Source organism: Dipteris shenzhenensis, chromosome 3 (assembly GCF_047967505.1).
Source record: "Dipteris shenzhenensis isolate YYH24624 ecotype China chromosome 3, Dip_SZ_1.0, whole genome shotgun sequence".
In the NCBI taxonomy this organism is placed as follows: domain Eukaryota; kingdom Viridiplantae; phylum Streptophyta; class Polypodiopsida; order Gleicheniales; family Dipteridaceae; genus Dipteris; species Dipteris shenzhenensis.
The window spans coordinates 8,501,965-8,526,515 of NC_141598.1; the positions used below are offsets into that span (position 1 = coordinate 8,501,965).

At 44.6% G+C, this 24,551-nt stretch overlaps 1 protein-coding gene across 3 annotated transcripts in view; it reads left to right on the forward strand.

Moving 5' to 3' along the window:
- LOC147903313 (serine/threonine-protein kinase STY46-like) overlaps positions 1 to 24,551 on the forward strand; it is a 151,635-nt gene that overhangs the window by 51,155 nt on the left and 75,929 nt on the right. For all 3 annotated transcript variants that reach the window (XM_087373071.1, XM_087373069.1, XM_087373070.1), the window contains 2 exons: positions 14,626 to 14,801; positions 14,884 to 14,991. In XM_087373071.1, the coding sequence (XP_087229197.1) occupies positions 14,626 to 14,801; positions 14,884 to 14,991 (284 nt within the window). The remainder of the gene's footprint in view (positions 1 to 14,625; positions 14,802 to 14,883; positions 14,992 to 24,551) is intronic.

Here is a 24,551-nt window from a genome sequence, read left to right on the forward strand (position 1 = left end):
CGGTCAAAGATACCTAACTCTGGTTAAGTAAGGCTAACCTTGGTTAGGGAGACTTGGCTTAGGCCAAGAGGGTTGACTACGGTCAAGCAGAGCATTACAGAGCTTGCTTTGGTCAGAGTGTTGACTCCGGTCGACAAGGCTTGGCTTTAGCCAAGGAGGATTGACCTCGGCCAACCAAGATATTCCCGATTCCCATAGGAGAGTTTTGGCTTTAATTAAGGCGCCTTGACCCACGGTCAAATCCCGTTAGTTACGATCAAGAGAGCTGACCTTAGTCAACCAGAGTATTTCTATGTTATGTGCACGTGTTTGCTTGGTGGGGACACCCACAGAGACTAGGATTAGTCTAGAGCTTATTTCTTTTGCATGCAAGCGCTAACAATTAATGGGTGCCATGGTTATGTGCTTCAATTAATTGTTGCAGGTACCAAGAGGGCTTGAAAAGCCAAGCATTATGTAGCTTAACAAGCAATTATGAGATTTTCCATGTGACCAAGTGCTATGAAGGCTCTAGAATTGCCCTTTGAGGCATGTGATTGGGAATTAGTCTAGGACTATGACAAGTGGCATGTTGCCAAGAATGAGAGCTGAGAGCTCTTTGTAAAAAGAATGTCTCACATATGGATTTGTATCTTCTGAAGTTTGTACTCAGATTTTCTCTGTGAAATAAAAATCCTTTTGGGGGGTCCAGTCCAACTGCTGTCCTGGGCCCTAGTGCTGCATACACATAGAGAGAGAGAAAGAAAGAAAGCAAGTTTATTAGAGTCTTCGGAAAACCGATGGGTCTATTAGACTGTGAAAATCTTGATACAAGCGAGCTGTGAGGGTGGACCTACTAAACGAGCATCCACACCAATGCAGAATGGTAGTACTAAGTACTGAGTATAACATAGTCATAGTCATAGTCATGTCGGTGGTCGACTACATATTAGTCACATCATCATCATCAACATCATCATCATCATCATCATCATCATCATCAAGACATCACTGGAAGCATGAAGTCAGCGATAGAGTGTTGTCGACCACTCGAGGGTGCGGTCTTGTGACATCTCCTAGTCATAGCTCTACGCCTAACAAGGGCTACAATAACCCCTATTGGCCGTGCTCCGACGAGGGAATATCCCCAAGTGTAATCTGTGTGCCCGTCCCCTCTGTCTGAGCTGTGAGTCACTGGCTCTCGGTCCCGATCATGTCAAGGTCTCATCTCGGGGGAGTCTAGATGATATGGCTGAAAGAGCTCCGAGATAGAGCTCTGAGAGGGGTTTGCCAAGGAAGAGGTCTGCTCCTGTCTCCGTGATCGACGTATCCTCTCACGGTGCATGACTACCTCATGAATGAAGCCTGCCAAGCATCTTTGATGATAGGAGAGGAATCGAGACAAAACCCCATAGCTATCCCTGAAGAGACAGTAGAACCGCCCTCGGATCTCATAGTAAACAGTTTACCTGAAGATGAAGTGCTCCTCCGTCACAACCTCCTGCTTGTCACAACTCGATTGCAAACAGGGAGGGGATGTCCCCCAGTGTGATCTGTGTGTCAACCCTCTGTCTGAGCTGTCGGGTCACTAGCTTCAGATCACGGTCATGTCGAGGCCTCGTCTCGTGAGGGTCCATGTGATCTGACTAAAAAAACTCCGTGATAGAGCTTTGAGAGGGATCACCCAAGGAAAAGGTATGCTTTTGTCTTCATCCTCAGCTGATGGGACGAAACCCGCATCTGACCAATGGCATTCCTTAGTGCATGGGAGACTCCTCTGGCTTCGAGAGATTGGGGTCTGATGATGAATCCCTTTGATGATAATCTCAAGAAGTGGTTGCGGTAAAACTGGGTCTTGGTGGGCAGCTCCTGGTCCTCCCCCCAAGTCCAGGATGTATGAAGCTGGAGGAGGTCTAACCGTATGATACGGTTGATCTCATCTCGCGGGATCGACTCAAGAGGCACATCCATGTACTGAAAGGGAAAAAGCTTGTCGATTTGGATACCGTGCCTAGCAAGCCATGTGGATATGCATGCATACCATGTGTCTGGCCCGCTCTCTGCTAGTTGTCTGGATGACTCTAGGGCCAACCTCGGAAGTCTCCAGTGGGATAAGTCCGAGACTCTGTGGACGAAAGTTACTGTTTGAAAGATGGCATCAACCTGGAGAGGTGTCATGGCAAACTCAGCCTTTACTATCTCATGTGGGACTGGGGGCTTACATCGGATCATCCTGGACCCCATCGTCACCGGTAGCCGCTCGAAGCTCCTCGAGTCTGTCCTCGGAAGATTGCATTCCCAGAACGGTAATGCATACATGGCAGTCGGTTGCACCAGTGTGTCAAAAAACCAGTCCTTCGTCGGTGGATCGTCAACGTGAAGATGGGTCCTGTGAAGACTGTTCCCAAATATGTGTACGACTGCACTATCTCCACTGGCTCGCTATGATAGGTGAAACTAATTCGGCAAGTCACTGCTCGTGAGGTGTTGAAGATCAAAACCTTAGTTTTCCCAAGGTTGACCGTTGGGTCTCTCTCTTTGCAGAACACCTCTAATGCCTCCAGATCTCTCTGCAGCCTCTCCGCCGAAGAGGATATAAGGACTATATCATCAGTGTATAACAATATCTGTATGAGGAGATCACCTAGTAATGAACCGTCGCCCCTAGGTGATCTATGAAAGATGTGATCTCATCGATGTAGAGTCCAAAGAGAGTCGGTGAGAGAGGGCAGCCCTACTTCAACCCAATGGTGCTCTCGACCCAATCCGATAGATGGCCTGGAGCACGGACCCTACCTCTGACTGACTCAAATAGGCTCAGTACACCCCAGACCAACGTCTTTGGAATCTGCATCTCCTGTAGTCTCCTGATCATGCGGGATCATGGGACAGTGTCGCAAGCCTTTTGAAAGTCTACGAAACATGTGTAGACTTTTTGGTGTCTGAACCTCGCCTCCTCAATGACAGCCCTTAGAGTGAAAATGTGGTCTAGAGTAGAGTGTTGCCTCCTGAATCTTGTTTGCCCTAGTGCTCGCTGCCCGCGTGCCTTTGTATGACTGCTGATCTCCCTCTCTAGTACCGATCCATAGATCTTGGCCAAGGTGTGGCCAATCATGAGGGTGCGATAGTTCCTGGTGTCCATGACGTCTCCTGCTTTGTGTATCGATATGATAGTGGTGGTTCTCCATGCTAGTGTGAAGCCGTGACAAACTACAACGTTAAACATGTGCAAGAATCGGTGCTAGAACCTCCTGCCCATGTGTGAAGTGCTCTGTCTGGAGGCCCTCATGATCCTGTGCTTTCTAGTTGTGGAGCCGGCAAAGCAGTCCGCACATTCTGCGTAGTGAATAGATGGTTGGTAGTGGGCTTGGGCATAGAGGACACGGTGTCTGCCTTGGGACATCATATAGGGAGCATGTGTAAGTGTGCCACACTCCCGGATCAGTGATGGGGATGGGTGGCTTCCCCTCCGAAAGAAGTCCCCATCCAGTGGTTGGGTCTCCCCCGCGAAATGATCTGATGATCTCATCCATCCTGTGTGTGAGGAAGGCTCGTCTCTTGTGGCGTGTCAACTGCTGAAAGATCTGGTGTGCCTCAGGTGATGTCAACTGACCCAAGGCTCGCTCCCATGTGAGGTGGGCTTGCATCTCTCTGCACTCATCATCGAACTAGGGGTTTTGAGGCATGTTTCCATCTCGTACCCGTGAAGATCGGGTCATAGGAAAGGATCTTGTGGCAGCATCCTGTATCACTGTGACAAGGGTGGCTAAAGCGTGGGTGAGGTCTAAAATAGGGCCGGAATCTCTTTGGCTAAGTGACACACATACACTAGATCAAGGGCACGGCCAAGGTGAATCTGGGTACGGGCTATGGTAGGAACTCTCCCTGTGACTGGTGTAGTAGCAAGAACACCGAAGGCCCATATGAGTGGTCGGCTCCGAGTTGGGGGGGGGGTGTACAGTGAGGTCATGTATTCGTGAGACAAAAGCCAATAGACCCTATAGGTAGTCCACTGTGCTAGTCCCGCCTCCATGTGGGAAGCATGTGAATCCCCCAAATGATGGTCATCTCTGAAGGCTATTGTAGATGATGAGGTCGTGGACAGCTCCCAGATCAAGCAAGTGTCGCCTGTATGCTACCCAAGCTCTGTTGCATCTAACTCTGGTGTCATGTGGGGGTCTCTCTCATATGTGAAGTCAAGTAAGCCCACTTGCCTATCCCTCGTCCTTGCATTGAAATCCTTCAGAAGGAGGGTGTCTCCCTGTCTGGAGAACTCTATGATATCATCATGTATCGTCCATAAGGACTGTGTCCCTTTGTAGTGACATCATGGGCAAATGATGACGTGCTTGAAGGGAAATAGCATACTGCAATGAAGATTGGTCGGGCATCTAGTAGCTGTACTCGTATCCACATGTGACGTGCATGTTCCTCTCTTCATACCACAGATATGAGTGGTCTCAAGTGTGTTTTGAAAAGGACAGCTACACCTCCAGAGCCTCATACTCCACTATCTCTCCTCAGTTCTCTCCTATGAGCTGAGTCGCAAATGTATCCTGTCACTGTGGGCAGCCCTCTCTCTGGGCTCTCATGTGTCTCAGTGTAGAAGATGACGTCTCTGCCTGTGTTCGTCTCCGAGAAGCCACTTGGGTTGGACCAAAGGGTGCCATTACACTTCCCTACAGCTAGACTCAGCTTGTTTTGTGCACTTCCCTCCCGGCTCTGACACCGTCATAGTTCCCCGTTGTCCTTCTCCCGTTCTCCCTTATCTCCTCTGTCAGCTCTTGCTCGAATAATCACTTTGCCATCCTTGTAGGCAGCCCATTTCCCTGCTTCCCTTGCTGCCATTACCGGTGTCATGCCTTCCCTTCTATGTTGCTGCTGTAGAAGTTGAGGTTATCATCTAAGTAGATTTTGGTCCCCTTCAAGGATGTTTGCATGCTCATAAGGTTGGAACTATCGATTGGAGTCCGGAGTTTCAGCACTAATGGTCCTGTTGGTATCTCTATCTTCCCTACCCTCCAAGCTGTCTCACAGGTAAGGTTGACTCCCATCTTGGCAAATAGGGGTTGAGCATCTGCCATTGGGGTATCTCCGACTGTGAAACCTCTAACTAGGACATTCATTGCTTTACTGGCCCGTCTTTTCTCTTCCTCTAGTGTCGTCGTTTTTGGGAGCTTCTGATCCCTTTATAACAACTTCTGTCCATTCAAGCATTACTTATTTCCCCTTGTTGAGCTGTTGTGTGAACTCGGCATGCTTACCATTCATGGTAGTCTGCATGGCCTCCATCTCTTTCTTAAGAGCTGCTGCATTTTCTGCTTTGAGCTCATCCATAACTTTGCTGCCTCCATCTGATGTTATTTGCTTGCCCTTCATTTGTTGTAGCTCAGTCCCCAATGTGTGTACTTGGTCTTGTAGAGAGAGAGAGAGAGAGAGAGAGGAGGGGGGGGGGGGGGCTCGGGGGGATGGAGGTTGAGCAAAGCCAAGGTTGTCTGAGAGAGAGAGAGAGAGGGAGGGAGTTTGAGCAAAGCAAGGTCGTCTGATCGTCGTTAGCACAAATTGGTTGCCAAAATTTGCCTCTACTTTGCATTGGTATCAGATCCCAGTGCTCATGGTTTCTTCAACCAGTGACGATCCTAGCAAAGGAACCAGAAGAATTGAAGACTAGAGCTAGATGCTGCATTTCAGGTCATTACATATCTATACCGAGTCAGGGAGTATGGGGATTACACATCAATTTGATTCCTATGCAGCACTAACTAGCACGAGACCTATGATAATAGGCTCGGGTAGCGCCACGATAAACAACCGAATGAGCAGGGGTTGATTCGTCATGCACTCTAGAATCGATGGGCTGACGCTGCACAAGTCAATTGATAAAAGGATTTGTGTACTGAATTCGGAGCAAGGGGCAAAGGATTGGTACATGACCACCGTCGAAACACAAGGGTTCAAGGCCCGTGCTGAGGTGCACGATTCTTTGTGACGAACAAGAACGCTGACCTTCGAATACAGTTATCGCTCAACTGGTGTACCTTGCCAGCATATTGACGAAATGCTCAGAGCTAAGTCTTAGCTAGGAACACCTATCAATGTAGAGACCGGGTGATATGACTGTTGTCTGATCCCCTCCGATCACCTTCGTAAGGACGGGTCTGACGTAAATTCTCTCCGTCTGGCAACGAAGCATGGCCATCTGCCAATTCATCTCCGATTGCCCATGTCGTACCAGATCTCCCTTACCCCACTACAATCTGAGAACCCTGCGATGGATTTGAGCGCCAGATGATTTGTTTTGGGACGAAATCCTACTTGCTTCCAGACAGCTTAACTTAGGTTGCAACTAGTCAACTACCACAAGCAGCTTACCCAAACTACAGTCAACCAGTTTGGTTAGTTTGAACAGACCATAGTTGACCAGTCTAGTCAGCTTAACCGGATCACAGTTAACTAGTCTGGTAAGCTTAACCAGACCATATCTAACCAATCTGGTCAGCCTAACCAGACTGTAGTTAGTTAACCAGTCCAAAAAAAAGAAAAAGAAAAAGAAAAAGAAAAAAAAGGATAGTAGATTAGAGTGACAACCAGCCAGCCAGCTGATCAGAGTTATTTAATGCCTAAGGAAAAGTCCAGGATATGCCTTGAGCAAAGAAGCAAATAATTGGCACAAGTCTGGGTTAAGTTGTGGATGCAGTAAACCTCTTGTTGTAGTATCACTGTGAACTGAAAGAGTGTGAGCATTAATATCATAATTCTATGTAAGGACAGACAAGTCCCAGGCTGAAATTGAAGTGATGGCTTCTTCAGAACATGCCATGCCATCTCGTGGGGATACTAGACTACAACCTGCTAGTTCACAGCCTAGTAATGTAGAAATGCTAGAAAATGAATGTAAAGGTAAAGTACAGGATGTAGGTTGCAGAACTTCATGAGCTGAACCATCAAAGTACCTGGCTTGTGTGTAGATCCATAGCTAATGAGGGTTTGCACCAGCAACAGGGCTAGGAAAGGAGATTACCAGGCCAGGAGAAAACATCCTAGTTCAGCCTAGAGCTATTCAAGCTTCAGCTGTAATAAGTGATCACAGATTGCATTAAGAATGAATTGGTACATAGTACAGCAAAGCCCCCTTTTATAGGTGTGGGCGTGGCATCAATTACAAGTTTACTTATGGGATGGCCAGCCTATGATGCCATGTGGCAACTTATGGCTCCCTTACTAAAGTACTACACAATTACAAAGGCATTTAAAAGGCCCACCATTCTACAAACTAAGTAGATTTACCCTTTGTTACAGTCACCCGGGCCCAAAAGAAATTTGCCCTCAAATTGGCAATGGCTGTAACAAGGAATTACCACAATAGAAATGGAAAAGTGACTCATATCTGTCAAACATGCTGCAACAGCAAGTCCAAATGACACCGTCATCTCTTATACATGTTGGTCTGCAGCAACAATGATGGGAGTATAGAGTGCATTGCAGTAAGTGCAGGATTGAGATTCCAGAAAATCCATCCATCACGTTGAGGCTTAAATTCTGTCAAGAGATCAGCTGAGCAGATGTGGATACTGCTCTACTATTGATGATGGCTGCCAGGATGACTCATCATCAGGTAAGCCCCTCCATTTAATGTAATATTCAGTATAAGATCTGTTTCTGAGTATCCTTTCCCTGAATCCAATAATTCTTTCAGGTATGTGTTGAATTTGATCCTGCTCATCCATTGAGAAAGCTCCTCCAAAACCTGATCAGTGGAAACCAATGATGCACCCTTTGGAATTCCCAATTTCTTTGGGTCTATCTGCTGGCTCAATGCCAGATATCTTCCCTGGATGTATCAATGTGCCTTGAGATAATGTCTCACATCCACCTGCCTCCATTGTTGTTTCTGTGTCAGCAGATGCGCTGAGTACAAGTCTGGACAGGCACACAAACAGTTGCATGGGTGGTACCAACGCCTGTCTCACCCTGTGAGTCAATTCTGAAAGCTCAGCACTGGAATACTGAAGAAAGAAGAAAGAAAGTTTATTAAAGTCTTCGGGGCCAATGGGTCTATGAGACTGAGGGGAAAATGAACCATAGCTCAGACAAGCACAGAAGGGTTCCTAATGCTGCACACACATCTTGTGCAGTGAGATGAGCATCACCATGCTTCCATAGCTGCATCATGAACACTTGGCATTCACTGTCCATATTATTCTGCCATGATGTTGCAAATAGTTGGCACAGCATCAGCATCAGCATCAGTTTTTAGAGCATTTTTAGTGAATTCTCATTACTGTTAAGAGTAAACTTGAGTTAGAACAAGCAGTCTCCAATGGGTAGGCATCTGTATCCTCTCTCAGCAAGATGAGTAACCATCATTGCATACCCATCAGAGTTGTGACACCAATCTGTGAATTTATAGTGAAAGAATGGACTGGTAGTCACCATTAGTTGTGGAGTTCACATGAAGTGGACCCACTAGGGTCATATGGGAAAGAAGGCTCCCTTGTGGTCCTATGAATAACCCCATTATTATCCTTGACATCTTTCTCACAATCATGGAATTCAGAATTTGCTACTGGATTATGAGAGGCTAGATCATCATCCAACTCAAGTATCATGCTAACCTTTGCCCCTGATTTGGCTTTGCACACACTCTGATGTTCTGGGGTCCATATTTCGCCATAAAGATAGCACAAATTCTTCGTTTTCCTTTCATCCATCAAGGCCTGAGAGACTTACTTCACCACCTTCTCCCTCGTCACTTGACTCCTCCTTAGGACTAGGCCTGACTAGGGACTTGGCCTCCTCAGCCCTAAAGTGTTTAGTGTTCCCCATCTTGTTGCCATAGACAGCAGGATAACTAGGGATAGGAGTAGCTGTTGTAGAAAATTCCTCTTCCTTAGAAACCATTGGAGGGCTACTCTTGTTAATGGGTTTGCTGTCCATTTGACCAATGCCCAATCCTTTCTCCTTCAAGCTATACTTAGGCTCATAGAGTTCTGCCAACCTTATTGCCTCTTTAAGAGTGCTAGGATTGAGGGGCCGTCATATCAGCAGCTATGTTGGGATGGAGTCCTTTAATGAATTTTAGCCTACTTCTTTCATCAATACCATGGACAAACAAGGATAATTTCCAAAACTTTTTAATATAGTTCCTCACAGAGCCTTGCTGAGATAGTTCATACCATTCACAAACAAGTTTATCTCTAGCAATACAAGATACAAATGTCTGAAAGATTTGCTCCTTAAATTCCTCCTAAAAGTGAATAGTGATTCCCTCATGTTGAAGGCTTCTCCACCAGGAATGAGCATAATCCGCCAAGTGTAGGACAACAAATCTTATCTTACTTTGATCACTTCTAGGATCGAGCAAAAAATAGTCTTCCATTTTACTCGGCCATTCCTCCAATTCACTAATCTTATCCTTGACATCCTTGTCTTGAGTAGATCCCCTAGGTTCAGCAATTGGATATATTGATGAAATGACATGACTGACCTATGATCAGCAGGTAAGGTCTTGTATTCATTACACCTTTGACACAAGCTATCTACCTCAGGACTGGCACTCTTGGGGACCCTGCTCTATGACTGACCTATGATCAGCAGGTAAGGTCTTGTATTCATTAAATCTTTGACACAGGCTATCTACTTCAGGACTAGCACTCTTGGGACATTACTCTTTAGTGCCCCCCTGCTCTTGTGAGCTTTCTGCCCATTAGAATGATAGGTCTTCCTTGCTGATGCCATGAAACGATGAAGTCTACCGTAGGCTCAACCATGACATCCTTTTCAGAATCTGAGTCATCCTCCATGGATTGCTCCATAGGCTTCTCTCCCTCATGAATCTGACTACTCCTGAGCTGGTCCAACTTCCTGTTCATTGTAGCAAAGGCATTCTGCATCGTTATACCATTAGCTTTAATCTCTACAGCCATCTCCTTAAGGTCCTGTAATATAGGATCCATATAACCAATATTATTCTGCTCCTGGCCTTGAGAAGGTGGCACAAATGAGGTGCTCTCTGTAGCCCTCTGTTTGCTACTGCCAGGGACATCGCTATGGTCCGTGCGATCATCTTGTACTCCTTGATTGGGCCCAATGTCCAACCCAATAGTATCTGTTACAGCGTCATTCTCAGGAATAGGTTCGAGCTCTCCCATTTGCAACTTTCTATTTTGACTTCTAGGCCTCCTTGCAGGCATCTTTACAACCCGAATCAATTTGAATGGAGACACTGTTTAAGAACTCTGTCAACCAACTGTCAGCTCACTAAAAGCACTACTAGAATAGAAATTCACTGTTTGACACACTTTTTGTACCCTCTTAATGATACTGTGTAGAGAAACTGTCAGAAACTGTCAGAAACACTGCTTAGGGATCAAAACATTGTTTGGAGCTGAATAATAATTATTACTAGCCAGGGCAGCAAGGTCACTGCCACGTGGCAATTGCACAGAGTTTACCCCTCAATCTCCAACTTCAAGGGTTAAATTATCAATGTTTACTGCAATTTGTGTTTAAGAAGGATATTAGGGAGCAGAATAACAGCTGGAACTGAAAAGCCCTAAATTTTTTAAAAACCATGACTGCTGGTAGCCAAATTGTACCATGCTGGAACCAAATTTGGAGTAGAAATTAGGGCAAATGACATTTGATCAACCTCAAACTTGGTACGGGGGTGGAATCAGCTGGGCGAAATTGAATATGTTGGAAAAACCAGACTTAAAACTGTAATTTGCCAGATAGATGCAGATTCCCAATTCTGCTACCGCCACTTGATTTAGAAAATTTCTGGGTCAATTCTTTGAATTTCAATGATGTGATTGAGGGCTTAGGATCTCCTGACCACAATGATATGACAATTGTACAATTCTGAGCAGTCTGGAATTTCGACGGTCTCAGAGGCTGACACGTGTCATCCGATGATTGGAGCAACTTTTGGCGATGAGTTTTTGAAGAGAGGTAGGCCCGAGGCTCAAGATGCCATGTCATCGTAAGTCAATGAAGTTCTCCCCTTGAAAGAGTGCTTGAGTTTGTGCATAACGGTAAAGCACAACGTATCGTTGCAAGGAATAGAGGGGAGACCATCCCCATTGTACCTAATGTTTCTGTTGGCAAGGCAAAAAAATATGTAGTTTCAACGTACATTGTTTTCATTAAAGAAAGAGATTCAGAAATGCGTGCAGATTTGAATGATGCTGATAGAGAAAAATTTCAGTTTCTTGAAAGTTTTAAAGATTGCTTCTCAGATGCATTCCTAGGGGAGTTACCCTCTCAGAGACCAGAAGACCATTGTGTCGAGGTTATTCTTGGCAATGAGCCATCCGACAAACCACCTTACAGGGTTAGTGCTACCCAGAGAGAGGAGATTATAGCTCAAGTACATGACTTGCGGTCCAAAGGCTTAATATAACCCAACTCCTCTATTATGCTTAATTCTATTATGCATTACAAAGGTCATGCAATCCTTACTTTGAAGTGAAAGGATATGCGGATCAAGCTCCTTCGACAATCTTACAAGTTGAAGGGTACCAAAGTATGGATAGCAGAGGAGCTTACACATGCTCAACTCAAGAGTAAGGCAACTGAATTAGCTAAAGTCAAGGCTGCCAAAAAGGATGGAAAATGGGCAGTTTACCGTGAAGGCGTAGCTCTAATCATAGAGTTTAAATCAAAACCAAAAGACCTTGGGAGCTGCCATGTGCCCTCCCTAAAGCAGATGTACTAGAGGGTTTCTTGCTGTCCCATAGACCTTTTGGTCTCTAGTGGACGTTAATAGATTTTCTTTCTTTCTTTCTCCGTTTTGTGTCCTTGTATTTCTTATATAGAAGAAAGATGGTTCATTTCATATGTGCGTTGAATATTGCGCACCAAATAATATGACCATCAAGAAATCCGTGCAAGCCTATAAAAAAGAGTCCCTGAGCTCTAGAATCATTAAGAGTTGTACTCAGCCAAGCTCTTGTGAGAGCCAGTTGTACAAAAGTCTATTTCTATTGCAATAAAGACCTTTGGGGGGGTCCATCCCTTTTTCTAGGCCCTAGTGCAGTGTGATGCTTCTACCTCTATTCTCACAGCACTCTTTCTTGAAGGCGAATGTGTCCTTATAGCTTCTTCCTGTAATTCAAGCAATCCCAACGCCCAGCCAGTCCAAAGCATCAATAGTTGCTGAAATATTGTTCCCAAAGTGGACTTTGAGGAGTAGTTCCAGTTTCAAAGAGTCTTCTCCCGTTTGACATTCATCCACTAGTTGTGCAATGTTGTCGACATTATTTGCGATCTGGTGATACACATGGGACAAATTACCAAAGATTGAATAGTGTATTGAATTCTACTCCTCATCTTGCAGAAGTTTGGGTGCCAAATTGTTGGCAGAGTCTAGCAATCGGACATCTTCCACATGCAGAATCTAAATTCAGACCAGAAATGCCTATTATATTTTGTACATATTGGACTTATGCCAAGAATAGTGATGAATGGAATGAATAGCCGCACCTCCAGATAGAATATTGAAACAATTGTAATATAATGGAATAAGGTCACCTTGCAAGACAACAAGAACCGTCAATCCTTTGTATAGTTGTCCTAAAAATGTCAGAGCTCTTTAAGAAATAGAATGGCCACCTTGAGGGGCACCTAGGTTAAAATTCTTTATTTCATAGCAAGACTAGCTGCATTCAATCGGCGGTCTGCAGCACGCGGTGTCTCCTTTTTGCGACCTCTGGATAGTTGTGCTGCCTTTGCCTCAGCCGGTTGTGGTCTTGTATAAGAAATTGATAAAATGAATAAAGATCCTCAAGGGCAATTGCAGCTCTTTGGTAAGTGTAGGGAGGCTCGCTTGTGCTAAAATCTTGAAAAGTGCTTCTTCTTGGTACTCGATGGGCTTCTTCTTGGTCACATACTTTGTGTCAACAGAATGACCATAGATCTAGCCAAGATGGAAGTGATACTCATGCTTCCCATCCCACTTTCTCCTAGGAAAGTTAAGCCCTTTCTTGGGCATGTGGTTTAGTGCCAAAGTTTCATTTATTTTTCGCTGATATGGCAAATCTCGTAGAGCTACGTTGCAAAGAGAGGTCCTTTGTTTAGATAGTGGCTCAACAACTGTCATTTGATGATTTGATGGGACATCTTTCCATGTTGTTGAGCAAAATATTCATTCAGCAATAGTGAAAAAGGAAGGGATAAGTTTTATTTGTTAATCCCTACTCCAATATCCTACATGACTTTGAAGGCATCCAACAAGATCGTCAAAAGTTATGACACCCAAATTCAAGCAACAAGTGCACCAAGTTAAAAGGGAAAAGGAACCTAAATATAGTATGGAAGAACTTTGGGATGCCATAGGACAGACATTAATGAAGGCATAGAAGACTACTAGGGAGAATCTTCAGACAACATGCATTCAAGTAGTAATATATATACCCCTGCTTACATACAGGTCTTACATTTCTTTCTTTTAAAAAACTTTGAAATTTATACGTTTGTGAATCAAACAACCCTTGCATATGTTTCTATGAATTTATTGGTTTACAATACCCCCTTATGTTAAAGTATGGTTACATATTTTTCCCTGTACCCCCAGGGCAAAGACCATGTAAAAGCTTAGTCATAGATTGACTAAGAGTTAGCTTAAAATTTATAGGCCACCCAAGAGACCTAATTTAAGAGGTCCAAAGTTCAAGAGGATCTAATTAGTACAAGATAATTTGTTTGAACTTGAGTCCCAAAATTTGTCTGACTTATGTTCGTAATCATTACCTCAAAACACTAATAAAGCACATGCATGTGTGTCCTAGTTGATGGGACAGATCTTGTGAAGCCATGACAATTTATGGAGTCACGAAAGAGGTTTAATTTTTGAAAGATATCTACTAGGGGCTTTTATGGGCCCCAAAGGAGGGCCTGGCCGGCCAGGGAAGTTCAGTGAGGTTGGCAGGCTCGGCCAGCAGTCTGTCGGGTCAGCCTGACTTCAGCCAACCCCTGATCTGGTCGGCAGGACCAGCAGGCCAGTCGGCCATTCTAGGAGGGCTTTGTACCCTATGTGAAGAAGCCATCACGGGGCATTTAGCATTGCAGAAGGCAGTGCAGCAGTAGAATAGTGTGCAGACAGCTGGGCTCAGAGTGTCTCTTGAGCAGCTACTGAAGCCTACAGAGATGCATGTGGCATATGTCAGAGTTCCCACAGTAAAAGTTGCAGCATACACATCCTGCCTTGGTCCAAACCTGTGCTGGACGTGCTGCAGGTGTTGGCTATATGACAGGGCAGTTTATATTTTGCTGTGTAATTTTCCAGATGTGATTGTGCTTCTAAATCTACTTTTGTGCACATGTTGTAATTGAGATATATCGGTGTGTATTGTTCTGGCAATTTGTCCACATAGATTGGCGTGTTTTTAAAGGATAGTCATTTCTCTAGCAAGGTGCCAGAACAAGCATTTACCAACGTGCAGGTTTTCTGTAATAAGGTGATGGCCTTTTCATGAATAGACTTGGGAATTAGAAAATACAATTATTTTATATAAGCTTTACCAAAGGAAGAAAATTCTGTGTTTGCAATTGTTTATTGTGAACTTATGGCATGCAGTATGGTTCATGGACAGTCTGTATTTATCTAAGGATTGTAATGACTCAAATGTTGCTCTTTTGTCACAGAAAGGAGCTTGGGTAAAGGTATCTCCATCATCTTCTCCCATTGAACCATTATCAAGAAGTAAAGATCCTTGCTATGGACTAGGTGTACGACCTCCAGATTTAGGTGATGATTGGGAGCTTGATGGGAACCTGTTGAAACTAGAGAAGAAAGTTGCATCTGGCTCTTTTGGTGATCTGTAAGTATCTTTCATCATGTGGTGAGTATGTATTCGAACAAGTTTGAATAGTCTGAAAGGCATTCTATTGTTAATGTCACAGGTATCGAGGCATTTATTGTGGGCAGGATGTTGCTATCAAGGTTTTAAAACATGAAAATTTGAGTGATGACCTGGAGAGGGAATTCTCTCAAGAAGTATTCATAATGAGGTACATATGCGCTCTCCCTCTGGCTGCAGTTTGTACACACAGACAAAGTAACTAGGACGTTCTGTTCTATTCAAAATAAATAGAATAAAGTGAGGTCATGTTTACTTTGAATATGTAAGGATAAGATTAAACACAGCAATATTTTTCGGTTCTAAAAAGAAAAGATACACAAAGGTAGTAAGTGTTGAAGATGATTGCTCTTGGATAGATTTTCTTTTAGATAATCTTTACATCACAATAGGTGATTCTTTGTCTTAACAAATTATGGGAATCCCCATGGGCACTAATTGTGCCGTCTTTTTAGCAAACTTTTATCTTTTCACTTATGAATTTGAGTTTATGTTGCGTCTTATTTGTATCAATACCTGCCCTATCATTTTACATAAGCTTAGCCAACTTAGGCATTTCATAGATGATTTATTTGTACCAGATGTTCCTAACTTTCAAGACTTTATGTACAAAGACACTTGTGCTTTTGGCGAAGGAATCTATCCTCGTGACTCTTGTGAACTGAACTGCACTTCAAGGGGGGATTCTTGTGTTTTCTTGGATCTTATACTTTCTCAATCTACCATAGGATTAGAGGTTGATATTTACGATAAACATGAACAACCTGAATATAGTGGTTTACACATTATAGAAATGCTTCACATTGACTCAAATATTTCTGATTTGGCAAAATACGGAGTTATTTTTTCCCAATTCCATAGATTTTCCCACCTTTGTACAACTAAGGAGTCTTTTATCACTCAATGTAGTAATTTGATCACTTTACTATTACACAAGAGGTATAATCCAAGGAAAATAATGAAAAAACTACGCACTTAGATATGAAGTCTTTTATCTTTGGTGTATCGGCCTTAGGTATGTTTGGAATGATTGAACATAAGCTGAAAACAAAAAGTGGGGAGCTGAATAGCCCGTTTTTTCTTTTAGTTTCAAAAGAGAGTTTGATTGAGTATGCTTCTGCTTTCTAAGTTAGGATTGTAATTTTGCCTCTTTGTAGGAAGTGATACATAAGTGTAAAGGGTCCTTTTAGCTTTTTATGTTTTCAATAAGAGAGAGAGAGAGAGAGAGAGAGAGAGAGAGAGTTAGGATTTTGTTTTTTGTTTCTTGACTTGCTTGTTTATTTTTGCTTAGTCACCTTCTTCCTTTCTTCATTATTTCTTGTTTTCCTTCTCTTTTGTTTATTTGACGTACTTTAGTAAGCACTGGGTTTGCCCAAGACACTCCGCGCGTCTTTAGAAACCGAGTATAGCTGCTTATGCTTGGGCACTGATGACGACATAAGTGTTACTTTGCTTGCTAAGTATATCTTCCTTTTGTTTTTCATAAAAGTTTGTGTTTACCACCATATACATATGGTGCGTTGCCCTATTAGTATATACATATGTATATATGTATATATATGTATATATATCTATATGTATATACATATACATATACATATACATATGTATCTGTATATGTATATACATATATATACATATACATATGGTGCGTTGCCCTATCAACTAGATTTAGATTTAGATGCTCGCTTGGGAGAGACTAAAATGAAATCGTGTAAACTTCACATATATATGTATATGTACACATATATTTGTATATGTATATGTCTATGTATACATATACATATACATACATATACATATACATATATATATATACATACATATACATATACATATACATAGAGACTCCGCGGGTCTTTAGAAACCCAGTATAGCTGCTTATGCTTGGGCACATCTCAACGAGTCCATCTGAAGCCTTCTGCCAATCCGTGTGGTGTAGTAAAAGAAGGGCACCTCATCCACCGTCTCAGCTAGGCTGCCCCTGGAGGGCCAAAACCACTCCCCTAGATCCCACTGGACGTTGTATACCAATGCGACTGGTGTAGGAGAAGTAAGGCACCTCTACTAGCTACACTGAGTGCCCAACCTAGGATGGCCATAACCACTCACATGGGTTCCACTTTATCTCTTGCAAGGGTTTACTCTCTCATAGCCAAAGGCACCACCAATATTGGTCCTATTTATACCAGAATCTTTTGACTTGATGGTCTATCTCCATCCTAACCGGCCAACAACTCTGCTTCTTTGCCACTCCGTTGAGTCTAAGACCCCATTGTCCCTCAGATCCCTATCCCCTCACTTTAACTCCGTCTGTAGTAACTTGCTCAATCCAATATTGAAAACGGCGGTCGCGGTTCTCCCGTAGGAGAAAAACTTCGAGAGGGACTTGGGTTTTGTAGAATCGACAAAACCATCATGGAGGGTCTATGGCATTTGGGGTGTGACTAAGCCCGTGTTCTACATAGTTTCACATGCGCGCGCACGCGCGCACACACACACACACACACTTGGAAAGAACATGTGGCAACTGCATGAAGTATTGAAGCATGCCCAACATTCAATGTGACCAGAGAACGCGTTTCGCCCAAGCGAAATGTGTAGAAACGTTTCTAGGCAAAACGTCCCGCCGAATTGGGCAAAATGCTAGTGCATTGGGTGAAATGCCCTGGTGCAGACTGTTACTGTTTTTGACCCTTTTGAGAGTGCTCAATGTGTATCTGAGAGCCCTTTTTAGAGAGAGAGAGAGACTCTGGAGATAATTATTTATGTTTGATGCTATATAATCTATATAAAATACATTTTTAAACCTCTTTCTACATGAAACGCCGGGCAAAATCTAGAAACATTTATTGTGACACTGCCAACATCGTATAAAAAGGATTCAATATAGAATTAAAAGCCACGTGAATCAACATTGAAGAAAATTTGAATTTTAAGAAGGTGAGAAAGGTTATTTGAGAATGCGAGAGGTATTCTAAAGATTAGTGATTGTCTGAAGTTGTCTCCAAGATATCATGGACCAATTATTGTACTCTAGAGATTTGATGAGTTTCCTACGAGTTAGCCTTACTAGAAAATGATAGAGTGCATCAAGTATTTAATTGTAGTTGTTTAAAGAAATGACCACTTAGAAGGTGATAGTTTGGTAAGCGAGGAGATTATGTGTACTTGATTGAGCCTCCTATACCTCCATATGAACAAGAAAGAATTCTTGATGTGGAAGAAAAGGGTACACGGCATATACTCCAAGAAGAATATTTAATAAAGTGGTTCATAAGGAAAGGCTACTTATGAAAGTGTAAGAAAACTTAAAAAACGGTTCCCTAATACTGTCACTGAGCGGCGAGCATGTCAATTCTTTTCTTAAAGGGGAGGAAATGTTATAACACCACTAATGTGGGGTGCCATTACCTATAGCTTGCTTAGGAAACTAGGAGTCTAGACAATAGTCATTTGTTAGGGGGTTTAAGTGATCCTGAAGGGCTACTAGTGCCGATTAAGATGGTTAGTTTAATTAATACTAACATATTATCCTAGTGTACTAAGATGTCCTAAGTGGAGTTGTACATGGTGAGTAATTGACCACTGGGCAAGCAATTTCCCAATTGAATAGAATAGTTACTTCTCCTTTGTGATTTGGCATGTTTTCCAAATTATAGGTTAGAACACTTTTACCAATTCATAATATTGGACGTTTTAAGGTTTTAGAGTAAGATGTAAGTAATGCTTTTTCCATAAAAGTAGCAATTTCAAAAAGATGTTTGACATCAAATTGCGTTTTTTTTTTTCAAGAAAGAGACTTCTATTAAGTAAGAGAAAAAACCCGCGAGAGCAAGCTCAAAGCGGAATACATAATGAAATCATGAGGATAAATAAATCTCCTCAGAATGAGGTGGAAAACAACCAAGGCTGAGGCTGAAAGTGCCACCTCAATCCTGTAGAAGTCTCAGAGAAGAAAGGAGAATCCTTCCATTCCCTGAAGAAAGAAGCCCTCCTAGCTGAGGCTGCACGGGAGTCTCCCTGCATACTGGTCCATACGGCCGTCAAGGTATGTATGGTGTCTGTCCAAGAACTAGCCAATGTGTGCGAGGGCTGAACTTGAGTTCCCTTCAATGCCTCTGTGCATTTGGCTCTCCAGATATGCCAGGCTGCTATGCTAGCTAGAATCTCCCAAAGAGGTATCCACAGAGGCATGTGCAGCTGCAAAAGGAAGGTGTGGTATCACATCCAAAGAACATGACTCAACCTGATGACGTCGAATCAAAATGGCCCGAGAGGAGTCAAGTCTCTCATAGAATACCTGAGGCCCTGTAATAGAAAGCCAAGCCACTGAGCCCCATGCCATAAAGAATGGGGAGTGGGCAAAGTGACTGAAAATCTTGGCTACCCCCATCCAAATCATCCTCGCCTGTCTGTAATCCCATAAGCAATGCTGAATAGTCTCCAAAGCAGAGAGGCAACGAGGGCAAGTAGGGTCGGCTCTGAACCTGGATCTCCAAAGGTTCACCGCAATCCCACTATGGATAGAAAGCCAAAAGAAAAGAGTGATCTTTCTATTCATGTGGGATTTCCAGAGTCTCTTCCAGAAGCACCTCTGCAAATTCACAGTGATATCAAATGTCTCCCAATGAAGAACTCTAGAAGTTCTCTAACCTCTACTACTGAGCTGAAATCTCCTGGCATTACTGACCGTGTAACGAAAGAAGGGGATGCTCTTCTCTCGATGCCCTTTGTCAATCCACTCCCACTCTCTAGGGTCCGACTGCAAATACCTAATGGGAACTCCCCCGTAGAGCCAAAGCCTCCAAGATCCGGTGGAGAGAAGCCGGGGGTCTGCGTCGAGGAACCACTCTGAATTTGATCTCTGCACCAAAAGACCTACAACCCTGATAGGTTGAAAAGCAGACTCAAGTAAGATGTCCTCTATGGACCTGAGCAATCTGCCACCATCATGCACACTAAAAACCAAAGCGTCCTCATGTGCATCTCGAAAGGCCAAAACCTGAAGAGGAACACCGCCTCTCGTAAAAGTACCTGCCCAAGTGGAGCAAGTGAGTGGCATATCATCTGTGTCTACCCAATCCGCTGGAGGGCTGCCTCAATCTGCAAGATCCTCCGTGCACTCCCTCTGAGATGTCTTGTCAATTGAGATTTGGTTTCCTGGAAGCTTACCGAAAGCTTTCCATGACCCCAATGATGAGGCGGGTCCCCTCTCCCACCTGGACCACTGCATGTAGAGTGAGGCACCAAGTGGTCTGCCATGATCATCCAATATACTGTCATTCCACATGATCGGTTACCTATCAATCTCTTCACAAGAGGAAGTGGGAATCCTTCGAAGAGTGCTCCTAAAACTAGCCCATGCTTTCAGTATGGCAACCATGAGAGGGGACGAAGGTGATTTGAGGTGTGCTACGGTGACAATCCACCTAATACTGCTCATCTAGTCTCCTCCTGAAGAAGGTGTGCACGTCTGTATGCTGCTAATAAAAAATGCCTTCCACGGCTCCTACCATCTTGCAGAGTAAAGCTCTGCACTGTAAATCTGGATCAATAATATTAAGACCCCCTTCCTGTGTAGGGAGGATGAGGGTCTCCCAAGCCACCCTGGCTAATGCATCTGCTGTGCCATCAAGCCCACTCCACAGAAAATTTTTGATCGGTCTGCTGAGTTGAGTGATGCAGTCCCTAGAACGGCACCAGCATGAACAAATGAACCAGGCCGTGGCCAAGAGGACCTGGTTGACCACCACGACTCTAGAGGCAAGATCCAGCTTGGCTGAGCTCCAAAAAAGGAGCTTCCTCCTGATGCTCTCCAACACGGGAGCAAACTGTTGCGTGGAAGAAATATCCAAGCCGACCTGGCAGCCCAAATACCTGATTGGCACACCCCTCTAAACCCAAGTGAATCCTATGTTAAGCCCCCAAACTGGAGTGTCCTCATCATTGATCCAAAAGCCATTGGATTTATGCCAATTTATCTGCGCCCCTACCGCCAAGCAAAATAAATCCAATGCTGTCCTGAAAGAAGTGAGCGTCTGTGGTGTGGCATCCAAGTAAACTGCTGTGTCATCTACCAACTCACTGTCAAGTAGTTCCTCTTCCCTTCTGATGGGAAGTCTCAGCCCAAGATGTCAGCTTGAGATCTAACATAGATACTCATAGCTTCAACCACGAACAAAAAAAGAAAAGGAGCGAGGGGCATACCTGACGGACTGATCTGGAAATCTGAAATCTCTCACCCCTTACCCCACCAATAAGTACTTGGTTGTGGGCTGATCTGTACAAAGAGGAGACACCTCTGATCCAAGCATCAGTAAATCCAAAATGTAGAAGGGTGCCCTCCAAAAAACCCCAATCTACTCTGTCATAAGCTTTCTCAAAATCCAAGAGTAGAATGGCTAGATTTTGGCCGCTCTGCATGGCCCACTCTGAAGCTTTCCAAAAAGAGTAAATGTTAGAAAAAATGGTTCTGCCATGCACAAATCCCGTCTAAGTATCATGAATAAGATCTGGGAGAAGGGGCTGCAATCGGAGGCTGACTGCCTTGGCCAGAATCTTGTAACATGTCCCCAAAAGTGTGATAGGCCTCCACTAGGACACTAAATTTCTGCAACCTCCTTTCGGGATAAGGTAGATGAGACCCTCTGTGAGCGACCCGGGCATCTCGCTAGAGTCCCAAACGCCCTATAGGGCTGATGTAATGTAGTCTCGAATCATATCCCGAAATGCAATGAAAAAAGAAGGGGTGAGGCCATCCGAACTTGGGCACTTGCCCTTGTGAAGGGCTGAAAGTACAGTCTTGAACTCTGTGTTGGTGAAAGGTGCATCAAGCAAAACATGCATATCCGGTTTCACCAACAAAGGGATGCTCTGCTAAATAACCTGTCTAGCATCCTCTTTATCCTATGTGTCAGGATCTGCAGTAAGAAGGGCGGCATAAAAATCTGAAGCTATGTGCATGACATCATCTGGATCTGTCTGTAAAACCCCATGTGAGTCAATAAGCTGGGATACACTCTCTCTACTATGTCTAGGGCCAAGAGTAGAGAAAAAGTGTTTATTGACTCTGCCACCCATCTGAATCCAGAAGGAATTCCATGCATGAAAGGCATACTCTGTTCTATGATCAAGCAATATCTGTTGATGAGCCCTTGCTGCAGCAAGGCGCTCCTGAATCCAAGCATCTGAAGGCTATTTCTGCTCTTCCCTCTGCAAAGCTGCCAACTGCTAGCGAACACCAATCTCACGTCTGAGAATATCTCGTCTCCTGGTACAAGCAACTGAGTGGTAGAAGTTGCTAATACCAGAAAGGGCAGTAGTTACATGTGATGGAGATGGCTGCCCACCCTGGAAATGAGAAACCCGTATCTGCAGGGCTGCCTCTATAAGGTCCTCCTCTGTGTATAAGGCATCTGGAATCTTGATGCTGGCAGACTGGCCTCTCAAGTGCGGCTTTGAGATAGCCAGCACAATAGGATTGTGGTCTGAAGTGGAAACCCCAGCAGCAATGCATACCGATCCACCTCTGTCTAGTGCCCAATCATCTACATAGAATCTGTCAATCTGGCATGAATAGGCGTCTACTGCCTCCTGTTCGACCAAGAGAACAGGAGGGACTGTGGCTGAATAAGAAAGGCATCGTCCAACCAAGTATCTCTGGCACTAGTGAAAAAGGAAGGCATCCCAAGCTGCTCTCTCCAAAGAGTGAAGTGCTTCTTCTCTACCCCTTTTTTGTTGACGGCATACAGGTTAAGGAAACCAACCTTACGTCCTCTAATCAAGAGAATAATCCACTGAGCCCTAGAGGGGATAATGACTCCGTGTCCAACAACTAAGGGGAGAACCGACTGTGAAACTAAAATAGAAGTGACCCCCCTAGTGCCCAAGGCAGGCGACCAAAATGTATGGCCAGAAAGCAACTTGCCTGACTTGGCACAATCTCTAGAATCCAGTTTGTGCTCGTGAATAAATAAGATATCAATGGAACCCCGAGTAACACTTGGATGAAGCTGATCCCGGATCAGCTGTCTACGGCGGCGATGTGGGGCCTTGTATGTTTCAGCTAACAATCCTCATCGACAGGAGGATGTAGAGTGGAACACCTTACCTGACCTAGTGGCGGAAACAAACCCCTCAACAGGAAAAGACCTCCTGCTCGAGGAGCGAGGAATGGAACCAAGTGGCGGAAAATCAACAGGGGAAAGAACCCTGCCACCTGACGCCCTGTCAACAGGAAACCCAATCACTGGCTCACCAAAAGTAGAGGGCACAAACTCCTCTGGGAAATCTGAAGCATCTGCCAGAGATAAAAATGAGTTCCTGTGAATCAGGCCAGGCACCGGAGTGCGAAAGATCCCTTCTGAGGAAAGAGGATCAATAGTGTAAACCATCCCCTTACCCCTATCCAAGGGAGGAAGTGAGGATTGCTCTCGATTCTGTGTTTGCACGGCTGCGGAGACCTCTACTGCCTCGAGGAGAGTGTCTGGCACCGCTGATTCCAGGGAGAAGTTTAACTGGGGAGGAGGTCGAAGCTAAAGTGTCTCGAACTATGTGAGGTGAGACTGGAGGGACAGCCCGAGGTGAAGCAAAGTCCACTAGTGTATCCTCGTGAACTGGAGGAGGAATCTGCACACGAACTGGAACGCACTGGTATGCGACGGGTGCCTCTGCAGGTCGTGAGGCACCTGAGGTAGAAGGTGGCGGTACCAAAGGAGCGCTCAGTCGAGGAGCACTCTGGCGAGTAGGAGCTGTACCACCACCCTGAGGAGGCCCGCCATGTGGAGCTCGAGGAGCAGGTGTTGGACCTGTATCACCCCCCTGTCAAGGCCGAGGAGCAGATGTTGGACTTGTACCACCCCCCTGTCGAGGCCGTGGGGCGGCAGCTGTACTAGAGGAGTTCTTGGGTCTTTTCTTCTTCCTTGGGCAATCCCTGGCAAAGTGTCCAATGGTCCTGCATATCCTGTACTGGTCCTGCCTGCCTGTAATTTCTACTCTCTGGCGAGAAAAGGAACCATCCGGGCGCTGGATCATAACATGGTCCATCGTGAGGTTGGGATCCTTACGGAGGACCCTAACCCTAGGTACCCCATCAGCCTTGGTTGCCTCTGTTGCAGTCAACGGTAACCTAGGGAGGGGTGGAATCTTAGCAACCGCGCCGAAATGCTCCCTAATAACAGAAAGAAGTCGATGGTAAACTTGGGGAAGCTTGGGAAATCTGATGAAGAGCGAAAAGATTTCCTTATCTATCTCCACTGGGTCGAAACCAATATCGAAGGCGTCAAAGAAGATCTTCTTGTGTCCTAGGTGTAAAAACTCAGCTTTGAGCACGGTGCTTGTAGCCTCTGGAGTGTCAAAAACAACCTGGAAAAAACCTCCTCCCAGAAGATGAACATCTAACAATCGTGGAGTGAGGTCTGGGGGGAGAGCCGCAAGCATCCAGTCTCTGGCTTGGGATCTGGAAGGGTGAGACCCGAAGATGCGTGCGAGCAAGATGCTGCAACTCGTCTTTAGAAAAAGTGGAGTAGGATTGGCTGACGGAATATCCATTGCCAATTGAGGTGAGGAGGCTTATTCGAACCCTTTTGAGGCTCCGTTTGCTCCAAAAAGCGCTGCGGGAGAAGGAAGAGAGGGGAGACAGGAAGAAGAGGAGGGGGGTAGAGGAGAGGGCTAAGGTGGGGGGATAGGGAGCGGGGGAGAGGAGAGGGG